This window comes from Poecilia latipinna, unplaced genomic scaffold, assembly GCF_001443285.1.
Source record: "Poecilia latipinna isolate Pla-1442-1.1 unplaced genomic scaffold, P_latipinna-1.0 Scaffold207, whole genome shotgun sequence".
Lineage (NCBI taxonomy): Eukaryota > Metazoa > Chordata > Actinopteri > Cyprinodontiformes > Poeciliidae > Poecilia > Poecilia latipinna.
In genome coordinates this window covers 25,484-37,733 of record NW_015112823.1, presented here as the reverse complement: position 1 = coordinate 37,733, position 12,250 = coordinate 25,484, and the positions used below count along the sequence as shown (strand labels likewise).

General features: G+C 41.4%; 1 protein-coding gene across 3 annotated transcripts in view; it reads left to right on the top strand.

Annotated features, from left to right (window-relative positions):
- Positions 1 to 12,250, top strand: part of sbf2 (SET binding factor 2) — a 112,557-nt gene that overhangs the window by 96,491 nt on the left and 3,816 nt on the right. For 2 of the 3 annotated variants that reach the window (XM_015031415.1, XM_015031413.1), the window contains exons 30-38: positions 1,745 to 1,819; positions 2,882 to 3,060; positions 3,972 to 4,148; positions 4,501 to 4,602; positions 7,568 to 7,753; positions 8,817 to 8,943; positions 10,250 to 10,377; positions 11,812 to 12,036; positions 12,118 to 12,225. In XM_015031415.1, coding sequence (XP_014886901.1) covers positions 1,745 to 1,819; positions 2,882 to 3,060; positions 3,972 to 4,148; positions 4,501 to 4,602; positions 7,568 to 7,753; positions 8,817 to 8,943; positions 10,250 to 10,377; positions 11,812 to 12,036; positions 12,118 to 12,225 — 1,307 coding nt within the window. The remainder of the gene's footprint in view (positions 1 to 1,744; positions 1,820 to 2,881; positions 3,061 to 3,971; positions 4,149 to 4,500; positions 4,603 to 7,567; positions 7,754 to 8,816; positions 8,944 to 10,249; positions 10,378 to 11,811; positions 12,037 to 12,117; positions 12,226 to 12,250) is intronic. The other variant, XM_015031416.1, reaches the window with a different exon arrangement.

Here is a 12,250-nt window from a genome sequence, read left to right as displayed (position 1 = left end):
AAGGCGCACTGTCGGCTTTTGAGGACATTGAAGGTTTTTAGGTGCGTCTTATAGTGCGGAAAATACGGTATATTTCATTGGGGTGAAATGCATAAATGGCATCTGTTTTTTTTTTTTGTTTTTTGTTTTTTTTTTTCTTGTAGTTTTCCGGACTCATTAGCATTGCTGTAATGCTATCTACCAGATGAAGACATAATGTACCGTTAAGCTGCTTGTGTTGGAATGTGAACTCTTGGAAAGAAACCTCAGTAGTGTTTTTGTCTCAAAGTCAGCATTAATTACCTATTACTCACCAATTCAGTATAAAGGTCAAAAGCAAAAATATTGTTCAGATACACTCAGTGGATTTTGAGCTCACTAGTGGAAGCATGACACATCACCTCCTCAATTTTTTGTACAGGTCTTATGAGTAAAGGCGAGTGCTTTACTCCCAGTTTTTTGAGTTACGAGAACCGCATGCAAGAAAAAACCTTGGGAAAATATTTGGTAATCTAGAGATATAATTACGTTTTTCAGTTTTAGGATTGTTTTCTTTGCTTGGTTGCAAAATTAGAAGTATTTTGTCATGCTATCTTTATGAAAATGTCTGAAATTGTTTGCTAAACCATTTTTACTCGCAGCAGCAAAACTGGGAGAGGGGCATGATGACACCTAAAAAAGTTATTAGAAGAGTTTTCACTTGCTTAATTACATGTCTAGTTAACAGGCGCCTCCCTGTGGTCTGCACAGTGTAAGGTGTAATAACCCTAAACACTGCTAGTGGCTGAATTTATATTTGATTAGTGACTTATGATTCAATAAAACAAAAAAAATGGCAACTTTGTTTTTTGAGTCTGGGCTGTATTTGATCTAGCTGTGCAAAAACTCAACTATTTAGACATTTTCTTAAAGACTCTTAAAGCATTGTTTGTGTTTTTTTATATATATATCTCTACATTTTACTCTAGATGTTTGTATACGCTGTATAAAAAGATTCGTAGATGTTTTTAACCTGAGATTTTCTGTGGGACCAAAACTATGACTGTCATTTTTTCATGTAAATTAGATTTTTGAAATCTGATTTTAAAGAAAGTTTAAAACATGTAATCATGTTGTCATTTATAGCGGGTCGAAGTGATTTTGGTAATCTCGCCTGACCTCAGACAAAACATTTAACTTGAATTAACATCAAACGGTGCAAGAAAGACGGTTGTGTCTTTTTATACAGTGTATGTAGAAGATCTTTTGATGTTTTTTTTTGTTTTGTTTTTTTTAATGCTAATATTTGTTCATCCATGTTCAGTTTTTTAGCCAAAAGTGATTTTGGCCAACAAAATTCAATACTTCTTTTTTGCTAAAAGATGATTCACTTTTGGCAAAAATTGTGACGATATTAAAAAATGCTTTTTATGCAGAAAGGGCTTCAATGGTGATTGGTTATGTGATTAGCTGTGTCTGGGTGCCATCATGCACTGCTCTTAGGAAACAACACGTCACATCTTCTCTGCACAAAATAAACCTAAAATTTGTTTTTTTTTTTTTTTTTTTTTTTAGTCTCCTCCAATCATAACATTGGAAAATTCATTCATGCATGTTGCTGTATGACAATCATTTCCCCAGTCATTAAAACAAAGTACATTTTAAATTGTTGCTACATGTAGCCCAGTCTACTGTTTGTTTGCATGTGTGTGTGAGGTTGTAAGTTTGGTTGGTATGGTGACGTTAATTTGCCCCGTCCTCTCTCCTGTACCCAACAACCTCCCAGTGCTTGAGTACAGAGACAAACTATTCGCTCACTCAAACCAAAAACCTGCCACTAAGGAAAGAATCCACAATCAAGGTATAGTGAAACTGTTGCTTCCCCTCCTTTCTAACACATCTGTAGAGCCTCAGCCTCTCTGCTCCCTCTAATCAACACAAACGCTCACTAACCAGGTCAAATAACATGGCTCATTCTGCTGCACAGCTCTTGCTTAGACCTTTGGGTAACATCCTGCTAATCATGGCTGACTTTGCGGCTGCTCCTCTGGGAGCTGTGGTTTTTCACAAGCAACAGTGGCTGCTTTCATGTGGTCTTTTTCTGTTGTTCATGTCTTGGCTCAGCATTGCTGAGGTCAGCTACGAGCCGGGTCCAAAACGACAAGGAGAGGAAGCCATTTGTCATAAAACAAGACTCAAACGTAATGAAAATCCTGCAGCTCAGAGAAGACACGTCAACTTAGCAAGCAAGAAAGGTGCATGCCAGGGAATAGAAATCCTGCAGATATATTTGCTGTATGTGTGACGCCAGTGTTTTTCTGTTTATAACTGAGCTCACATCGGCATCTTAACCCTGTCATCAGGGCTGGCTTCAAATGTAAACAGTTAGCTGATTGTAGCTATGAAAAGTTTTACAGAGAGCTTATAAAACTCGATATGTTTCAAAATAAACTTCAGCATATTTTGAAGGGATTTTAGTTTAAACGATTAAAAGCTCCTATAAAACTTGTCTGCTTTAAAGCGTTTGGAAAAATGAATGAAATTCAAAGGGACTGAAAGTGATTTTTGTGGAGAAAAAAAAAATCACTTCTCTCAATGGTGATTTACGATGTTTGGACGTTATGGCATGCTGGCTATTGTAGAAATTAGTTCGTAGACTTGTTGACTCGCTAAGAATACCAGCAACTTCTGCTTCTAATATCTCAGATCCGCACAGGCAACTGCTTTGCTGGCAGACACTGAACATTAAGGTGTTTATATAATCCAAATTGAACGGCTGTGCATGTGAATGCAGTCTGCATGTCGTACGTTATTCATTATTCAGTCGTAGTGTATTTGACAGCATGTGTACATTAGTGTCATTCAGACAAGCCGGCTCCTGCATGTGTGCGAATGTATGTGACTTTTTTTTTTTTTTTTGCAGGCATGTGGGCCAGTCTGCGTTCAAGCGGCAGACTCTCTCAGCACCCGTCACAGGGCGACGTGGGCGCCAGACTGGCAGGGAAGAATCTGGCGCCCCCTGCAGGAAGCAACAGTCTGCAGGCTCAACTCCGAAAGCATCGAGCCGCCTTTTACATCTTTGGAGAAAAGTCACATCTGAGGGTGAGAAAGAGAAAACCAGAAGCTTCGATAAGTTTTATTTCTCACAAATATTTGTAGCTCATTCATGCTGTTTTGACCTAATTTCTCCTTTTATATGACCCATGAACACAGGTTCAAATATTTCTTTTAGCTGTTTAGGTCGTGGTGGTCACATTGTTGTCGTGATCTATAGAAATCATATTCCTTCCCTGCGATTTGACATGTATGTTTCTGTTAATGTTTGCCTGAAAGCTATGGCAGAGTATTAAGTAGCCCAGCATGCAGAACATTTAAAGATGATCTATTGTGCTTCCTTAAACAGTTAGTACAGGTCTATGGGCAAGTGAAAATGGCTGCAAACACATGCGCAATTGTACAACTAAACATATTTGAAAAGCAGAAGTGGAGCCTCCACCACAACCAACAAGAATGCATCAAGTGGTTTCTGGATAGTAAGTCAACAACCAAACACTTCTCTTTTCCAGCAGCCGTTGTATAGCACATACAGTGGTAAAACCAGCTGGCCAAACATGCTGGAGCTCAGCTTGGGTTGCCAGGCAATGGGCTGGGCTCAACTAGGGTTGCTAAGTAACAGTGTAGTGCCTGTCAACTGTGACTTAATAATTGGGAGGTCTTTTTTCTAAGCGCTTGGGTTGTTTTTAGAAGCAGTTCAAAGTATAAAACAGTGCAAAATGTGAATTTTGCATAGTTGCATAATGTTCACCTACCAGAGTTTACAGTTATGGTAAGTATTGGGAAATTACACCCATCAGCTATATAATACTGTACTGGAGTTCAGGTGCTTGTTAACTCAAACTACCAGCAAATGACAAATTCAGATAATGAAACTTAGGTTTCCTTAATGCCACAATGACAAATCCATAGCATTTAAATTTATCTTGTTCTTACCTTTGATTGTGAACACAACACAGGGACTCAGACTGGACTCCACCCTGAACTGTGAACTGGTGCCGGTGGAGTTTGCAGACGCCCGTCAGGTGAAAGCTGCATTTAAGAAGCTGCTGAGGGCCTGCGCCCCCAGCGCCCCCTTTTCCGACTCGGAGGACTCCTTCCTCAAAGCTCTGGAGGAATCTGAGTGGATGCTGCAGGTGACTGACAGCCAACACATCTACAACACGGATATTCACTTGGAGTCCGGCTGAAAGTTATGTGGGAAGGAAAGGGTCATCCTGTATAGCAGATTCACACCATGGATAAATTATGTGAATAAATCCACTCTGAAGCCATTTTCCCAAAGGAAACACATTCTTAAAGCAGGGCTGAGAGCATGCTAGTTATCTGATTGGCCCCCTGCAGCCTTACACTTGGCACACAACATAATCTGTGGGAAACTAGCAGCGCTGAATGGGTCCTTTTCCCCTAGACCGAACACGGCAGCATGTCCATGGTGGATAAATGTGTCTATATTTGCTCACATGCACATATGTCAATGTCTCACAGCTTCACAAGATCCTGCAGCTGGCCCTGTCTCTGGTGGAGCTTCTGGACAGCGGCTCGTCCATCCTGCTCAGTCTGGAGGACGGCTGGGACATCACCACACAAGTGAGAGAGCTGCATTAATGCCTTCGTGAGCGACACAAATAAACGCATGCAGATGTGAGGAAGAGAGTGAGATCAGTTGATCCACAAAGACTTTTGGCAGATCTCTGCTGATTAAGATCTCAAGTGAGACACCCAGTTTCCATGTGCTGTCCACATTACAGTGAGGATTTGTGTGATTTGATTAGTGCTGCGAGTGTGTTGTGAAAAAAATTTCTTTGGTTTAAATGCCTCTTTGAATCATTTCGGTTCCTGCTGATTGTTTTACGTGTGGAGAGCTTCCCATAAATCGTTAGCTTGCGCAGCCATGCTGAGGAGTCCTGTCGTGTCACACTTTGTTTCTGAGTAGTTTATAGAGATTGAAAGCAGAAACAAGTACCTTCACACCGCACCTCAGAGGCAGCCATGTGTGATTCATAAATATGCTGTTTCTCCTCTTCCCGCTCATCCTCTGATCGGCTGCATCTCTGATATCCAGATATGATGATACACTCTCTATTTCAACCTCGCTTCACTAAATAGGCATAAATCTAATCTTGGTTTCTGGGCTCATGGTTCTGATTTTGTAGGTATGTAAACATGTCTAAGTGCGGATCTGTTGTCAGTATCTTAGCATTTTTTATTTGTTTTCTGAGCTCATGTTTTCCATGGTGACCTGCGCTCATGCAAGTCTCCTGATGTGTTTATGAGGCTTGTAAGGCCCCAAGCTGCTTCTCTGAGGTTCCCTCATGTGCGGCACGTGTTCGGCCCTGAGCATCTTTCTCCATGGGCCGCCGGCTCCAGCAGGCCAGATCCAGCTCGGCCCCGGCACCAACAAATGGGATCCATATGCTTTGGCTCTCCCTGCCTCACTTCATAGGCACCCAGCAGACGGGATACAGAACTGTCTTTGCTTTTTTTTGTTTTCTGTTTTTTCTTACACACTGTTCATCGCACTTCTTCAGAGGCTTCGTTTAGTTGCCAAAGCTAAAGATACTTTTCACTACTTAGGGCAGGGTCTTCTAGTAAACCTCACAAGGGAAAGCCTAAACTTTGTTTCTTGCTCATTCGACACGCGTCAGGGCTCATTAGCTCAGAGGACGCGGGCAGGGAAGCAGGATAACCACACAGCATGTATGGACAAGTGGTTCTTAATAGTTGTTTAGTAAAAATTGGACAAGTGTGCCTCAGTGGTTTCGAATATAAATATTGAGAAATTAGCTTTTGTTTTTATTTTTTAAGATGATTGTCAGGCCCATATTTGGTCATCAAGAGCTTCTTTGCTTTAAACTGCATCCTTTTCCAACACACCTGAATCAAACGGCAGAGTCCCCTCCTCAGCGTGTCATTCAGCTTTGCAGACACCTGGTAACAAGCTATTCATTTTGTTGGTGTTGGTAATGGATGCATCTAAGGTTTGCATGATAGTAGCTCTTCCGGACTGGACGTAGGCACCTCTGATCAAGGCGGTGTGACGTCGTTAGGTTTGCTGAGAGCTGCGGGTGCGGCTCAGCAAATTGATACATCACAGGTTCTGCATAAACGTAATAAAACAGCTTTCGGTCTGTTTGATTAGTCCAGCGATGAAGAATGACTTTTGATGGTTATCAGGACTTTGCCTGTCTATGTAAATTACAAAAATACACTAATAACCTTGATATATTTCTGAATAGCAGTGTTGCATAAAGCATACATCATTTACAGATTGTTTTTGAAACGATCTCTGGCAACAGAGAATAAAAATTAATGTGAAAAATTCAGTTACTTCATTGCTATGATATGTTCATTGTGCATTGCCATTTTATTGGGCTGTAACATCAAGAAAAGAGACATGACCACAATACTTTATGTGCTCAGCAAGAGATGTCAAAGTTCCACTCATTTCAATTTAATCATTTAGCGCGACATCAGCGTGAAGGAATGCTCTGATTTTCTTTTAAAATGCTCTCTCAGGATCAGACGTCAGAACTGCATGTTGCATGGTGGTCAGTTCATTGTTTGCATGTGCAGTTTAGGGTTTTGGCAAAAATAGCTGGTAGCTAAAATACTAATTTGAAGTTCGACCAAATTTTCTTTTTCTTGTGTCTTTAGAATTTGCGTACATGCAAAAAAAAATATATATATATATATTTCTAAGTTGTATTTTTTTTCCTCCAGGGACTTTCTTTCCCACTACTAGAGAATTTATAAATCAAACAATCAGCAGTGATTTAATAACATTAAACATCTCATGTAAATCTCTGCAAACGCTCTGTCTACGCTGATGAAGATTCACCTAATGAAACATCCTAATGAACCGGCCTTTAAATTAACTGATTTTCCCCACACTTGGTCCCTTGGTCCCTATTCAAACCGGGATCACATCGGCTCAACTTTCTCACATTTACAGTATTGCAACACACTTTTTAAAATATGTCGGCATAAATGGCAGAGTTAACAACTTGATCCTTGTCTTAATTCCTGAATTCTTAAAAGCTAAAAGCACCAAATCCAACGTGTTGCATGAAATACAGAAGTTGACATCTCTAGCATAAAATTGAGAGCAACTTATCTGTACTTCATTCAGCCTGTTTTCTGCTTATAGTTAAACTCTCTTTGCTCTCTCCTAAATAGACCCCGTACATGTCCATGGTTCATTTTTATACGTTACCTTGTAGGAAACAGTTTCCTTTAATTGGCTTTTTATAACTCTGTGCTCAGTCTGACTTCATGTTTAACTGGCAGCATTTAAGTTTTTATTTTTTTCAGTATTGTAGTGTGTGTGTCAGCCTGACCTGACAGCAACCAGATGCTTTCACTGATGGGAAAAGAAATAAGATTCTTAAATTTCCCACTAACCTTTCCTGAGTCGGGGTCGATTTGACTTTGCATTTCTAATGAGAACCTGAAACCGTATTATGCAGGTGTGAAGGTATTTACCTTGATAATGGTCGATCTGATGAATGCTCTGATCTTTGTTATTTTTTGTATCTGTTGTTTCTCTTCTCAGGTTGTTTCGTTGATCCAGCTGCTGAGCGATCCCTTCTATCGAACCCTGGAGGGTTTCCAGGTGCTCCTGGAGAAAGAGTGGCTCTCCTTCGGCCACAAATTCAGCCAGCGGAGCAATCTGAGTCCCAGCAGCCAGGGCAGCGGCTTCACTCCCATCTTCCTGCAGTTCCTGGACTGCGTGCACCAGGTGAGCTTCGCTCCTCTCCACCGCAGAGCCGCCGAACCTTCCAGCATCTCCTCCTCGGCTACGTGCCTCTCCTCAGCTTTCCCTCCGTGACTCTTAACTTCATTCATGACTTGCTTGTGAGCTCATAAGATCCCTCAAAACTAAGTAGAAAAGTTGAGCTTTTCAGCTGTCATTAATTAGATGTTTGTGTAACTAGGCACCTCTCAGAGCTGCATGTGTTACAGTTTATTGCACCTAAGCGTGTGCAGAGAGGCTGCTACCCAGATGCTCCGTAACCTCGGTGATCAGAGATGAACTGTCTGTTCTCGCGTGTTTCAGTGTTCGCTTTTTGTTTAAAGCCGCATGTGGAAGATTGCAGTTTTGGGGATTGAAGAAAGGAAGAGGGGAGAACTTGGGTGTAGTTCAGGTATTGTGGGGTCGGGTGGGAGGGATGGAGAGGCGCAGATTTAAGAATGAATCCCCCACAGCTGAGGACCAGAAAACTCTGTCCTCTCAGAAATGCAAAATTAGAAGAATGCTGTGGGGTTTTTTGTGTGTGTGTGTGTCTCCTGAGGTCTCACAGACCCACTCCCATACACTTACATCAACGCATAGTTTCTGCATTTGTCTTTTGAAAGTGTAGGCTTGGCAAACGAGACGGGTTGGCGGCGTTTCTGGGGTCTGGAGAGTTATAAACAGGGGAAGGGAGAAGAGATTCGGACAAGAGCTGAAAATAGAAGTGCCTCATCTCCAAAACAGCTGTTGTTTTTGCCAGCAGACCCAGGTGGCCTCAAATATTCAGCGCTCTTGTCGGCCACCTCACCCTTCTGGATGGGAACAATAGAGCCACAGTCCAGTCTGGACTGTGTCTGCGGGTGGTGATATTACTGACCTCTGAAGGGACAGGAGACGTTCCTTCCTGTTTATCATTTGCACGCTGGAGAGATGTGAAGCCGATGCACAAAGAGGCATCTCAGCTGTCCCACACATGGAGACACGCACAAGGACTTTCCCTCCCGGCCTCTAGCTGTCTTAATCTCTTCTTCTCTTTTTTTTTTTTTTTTTTTTTTCAATGTCCTTGCAGATTCTGGACCAACATCCTATGGAGTTTGAGTTTAATCAGTATTATCTAAAGTTCTTGGCCTATCACCACAACTCCAACCGCTTCAAGAACTTCCTGTTGGACTCAGACTATGAGCGCTTGGAGCACGGTCAGTGTCATTAAAGTTTAAACCAGGGAAATGGGAAAATAATTTATTATACTGAACTTTGTCACCCAGAAACTGAGTTGAAAACATGAAAACAGTCTTGGACAGCCACAGGTGTCCACATTACTGTCACAGCTTTGCAAAAGTATTCACACCCAATTAACATTTTCCTTTTTTTTTTTTTTTTTTTTTTGTCTTGTTAAACCCTGAAACTTTACTGTATTTTATTGGGGTTTTATGTGATAGATCAACACAAATCAGTTTATCAATACACAGTGGAAGGATAGCAATAAATAGATACAGCGATATGTTATCAGTGATAATCTTAAGAGGTATTTTAGAGAACATTAGTGAATAAGCAAGGGAGGCACGGGAGAAAGGTCGGGGAGAAAGTTGTGGAAAAGCTGAATTAAGTTTTAAAACGATAGCACTGGTCATTGTTTTCCTTTGGAAGGATGTGCCTTGGTAGGATGAGACCACTGTATATTGTTTTGGTTGACATGCAAAGTGCTAAGTGGAGCAGAAATCTAAAACAGCACATCGGCCTTAAACCAGGGGGCTGCAACATTTTACAGCCTAAAGAGTCATTTCCGCTCTCAGGCCAGCCGAATAAAACTTTAGCGCTGCAAATGTCACAGGGCTTTTTGAAAAGGTCAGCTCATAAAACTGTAAATAAATATCTACTCTCGGAATTGCGTGGTCATTTTTAAAGAACCACAATTTTATTCCTATTTTTTATGGCTTCGTATAAAGATAAGCATCAAATTTAGCAACAAAAAGAGGTTGGATCACTTTCCTGTGGGATGGAAAATGAAAAGAAAAAGCAAAAGCATTTCAATTCCTCATAATTTCCCACAAACAGATCTACAAACATATTGCATAGTTTTGGAATGAAACGCATTCCTTCATTTCAACACGAGGGTAATGTATGAAACCCTGTAAAATACACCCAAGTTTGAGTTTGTAATTTGAAAAAATTCAAAGTGTAGAAATATTTTGATTAACAGAAAAGGTTGATTAGATGCACTGAATTTCAATGCACTATCAACTTTTTATCAGTCCATTCTATAAACTTTAATAGGTTGTTTTCGTGTGTTTTTGTGGTATCACTGCTGGTTCTTTTGTTTATTTACTTGGTCGTAATAACTCCCACTTCAAAGGGCATTCCCATTTCTACAAACCCGCATACTGATTGCTTTCCTCCAACTTTTATGGCGACCTGTTTGTTGTTTTGCGTCAGCTGAAACGATCTCCTGCAGACTCACGGGTTCGTGAATTCATCTTCTCCACCTGCTTCTGCTTTAAACAGGGTTGCTGTTTGAGGACAAAGTGGACAAACAGGGCCGCAGAGGCATCTGCATCTGGGACTGTATCAACAGGATGCACCGGAGGAGTCCCATCTTCTTCAACTACCTGTACAGCCCCTCGGAGAGCGAAGTGAGTCTTTCTGCTTCCCGTCGCTGCAGAAACCAGCGATGGTAAAATAAATGGGGAAACGTTACAGCTTCAGCAACAGTCCCTGTTCCAGTTTAGTGAAACGAACCACGTGTGTCTAATTTAATTGACAGCATTAAGTCAAGTCAGTTGCTGCTCAGCAAACGCTCAAATTGGAGCTGTTCGAAGTGCAGTTAAACAGCGAATAAAAGCCATTGCCACATTGTAAAATGCTTCGTTATTTTCCTGTTTTTTCGCGCAATTCAAAACTGAACTTAGCAAAGTTTTAAAATGTTGCTCAGGACTTCTCGGTAAATCCAGCTGCTCGTTATTTTCATATTTACCGGTGTAAACCACGTGACTGCATCTAAATGATTAGAAATATGTAGGTGTCTGACAAAAGCCAGTCCCTGTGTGGGGATTCATTTATCACATACTCATCTCTGCAGCTGTTAAGGATTATTTTATGTTTACCTACAGGTAAACATAAAACTCCTGATGGGACTGTAATCTCGGCTCTGCTAGTTTCATCAAACTTAAAAAGAAACCATAACTTTAAACAAAACTGATTGAGTGTGTCGTCCTTTTGAAGATGAAACATTCTAGATTTTTCCCTCTAATCCCTTTTTACGCCGGTCTTCTTGACAGCTTTCTCTTTATCTTCTTTGACGAACTTTTGGTAACTTGAGTTCAAAGCCTGATTTTTAATGGACCTCAACAGCACAAACAGCTGCTGTGTTGCAGCTGGCCATGAATTACTGACACCAATTGGTTAAGAGTGCTTTAAATCAGCATTTTAATCAGATCCTGGGGATTTGACCACATATTATTTTTGTGTTTGACTCTTGACGTAATATCCTCTGTTGACCTCTTCCACTGCATCAGTGTCTAAATATCACAGCTTATAAGTCTTGAAATGATTTCTGGAGAAGTAGTTGCCCTTTATCAGACAGAACTGAGCTTGAAATGATAGAAAGCATTATGTTTTTCATAATTGGGAGGTTGGTGATTGTGATTAGAATGATGATAGAAATAAAGTCTACTTGGTTTACAAACCCCCCAAAAGTAAAGGTTTGGTTTGGATTGTCCAAACGGGAATGTAGTGGGACAGTGCTTGTCCACGTCCTTATTTAATGTCCACTTTGATTCACGGATGAACAGATTTTGGTCATTTTAAAATGCATGGATGCTGGAGGCTTCATGTGTGCTATAATGTGAGTTTGTTCCAGCTCTCCTTGACAATCCAGCTGAGGAAATCCTTCAGATTTTTCTTCACAGATTGTTAGATAAAATTTATCTGGTAAAAATTAAAATAGGTACATAAAAGAACCTTGGAGTGTGATTTAACACCCGTATGCAGATGACTCCCTGCTGAGCTTATGCAGACAGTATCAGGTTGGACTCTATAGAGTAACCTACACTGCTCTTGTTGTGCAGGTGATCCTGAAGCCGTGCGTCAGCATCCCCAGCCTGACTAAGTGGGACTTCTTCACAGAGGAAACTCTGTCGACTGGACCATGCTACGACTGGAGGATGATGGCGGTGAGGTCAGAGAGCACGGAGGAGGCAGACGCCAACGCAAACAGCAAGAGGAGGATCGTGTGGCCGTGTTACAGCAACGTGAGCAGTGCCCAGCCGGACGCCATCACCAAACTTCTCACTGTAAGCGTCTCTTCCCGAAGGCTCAGGTTTCAGCTTTTAGGCTGCTTTCCTGACGCTTTGGCAATTTGTTTGGTTCTGCAGGACATCGAGAGGCTGGAGGGAGAGCTGAACCAGGGCCCTGAGAAATGGCAGACGACTCTGGAGAGAGTCCGTCTGAGCATCCTGGAAGATCTCAAGCAGGAAGGAAACGTGCGTCTTTTTAGGAAGAGATGAC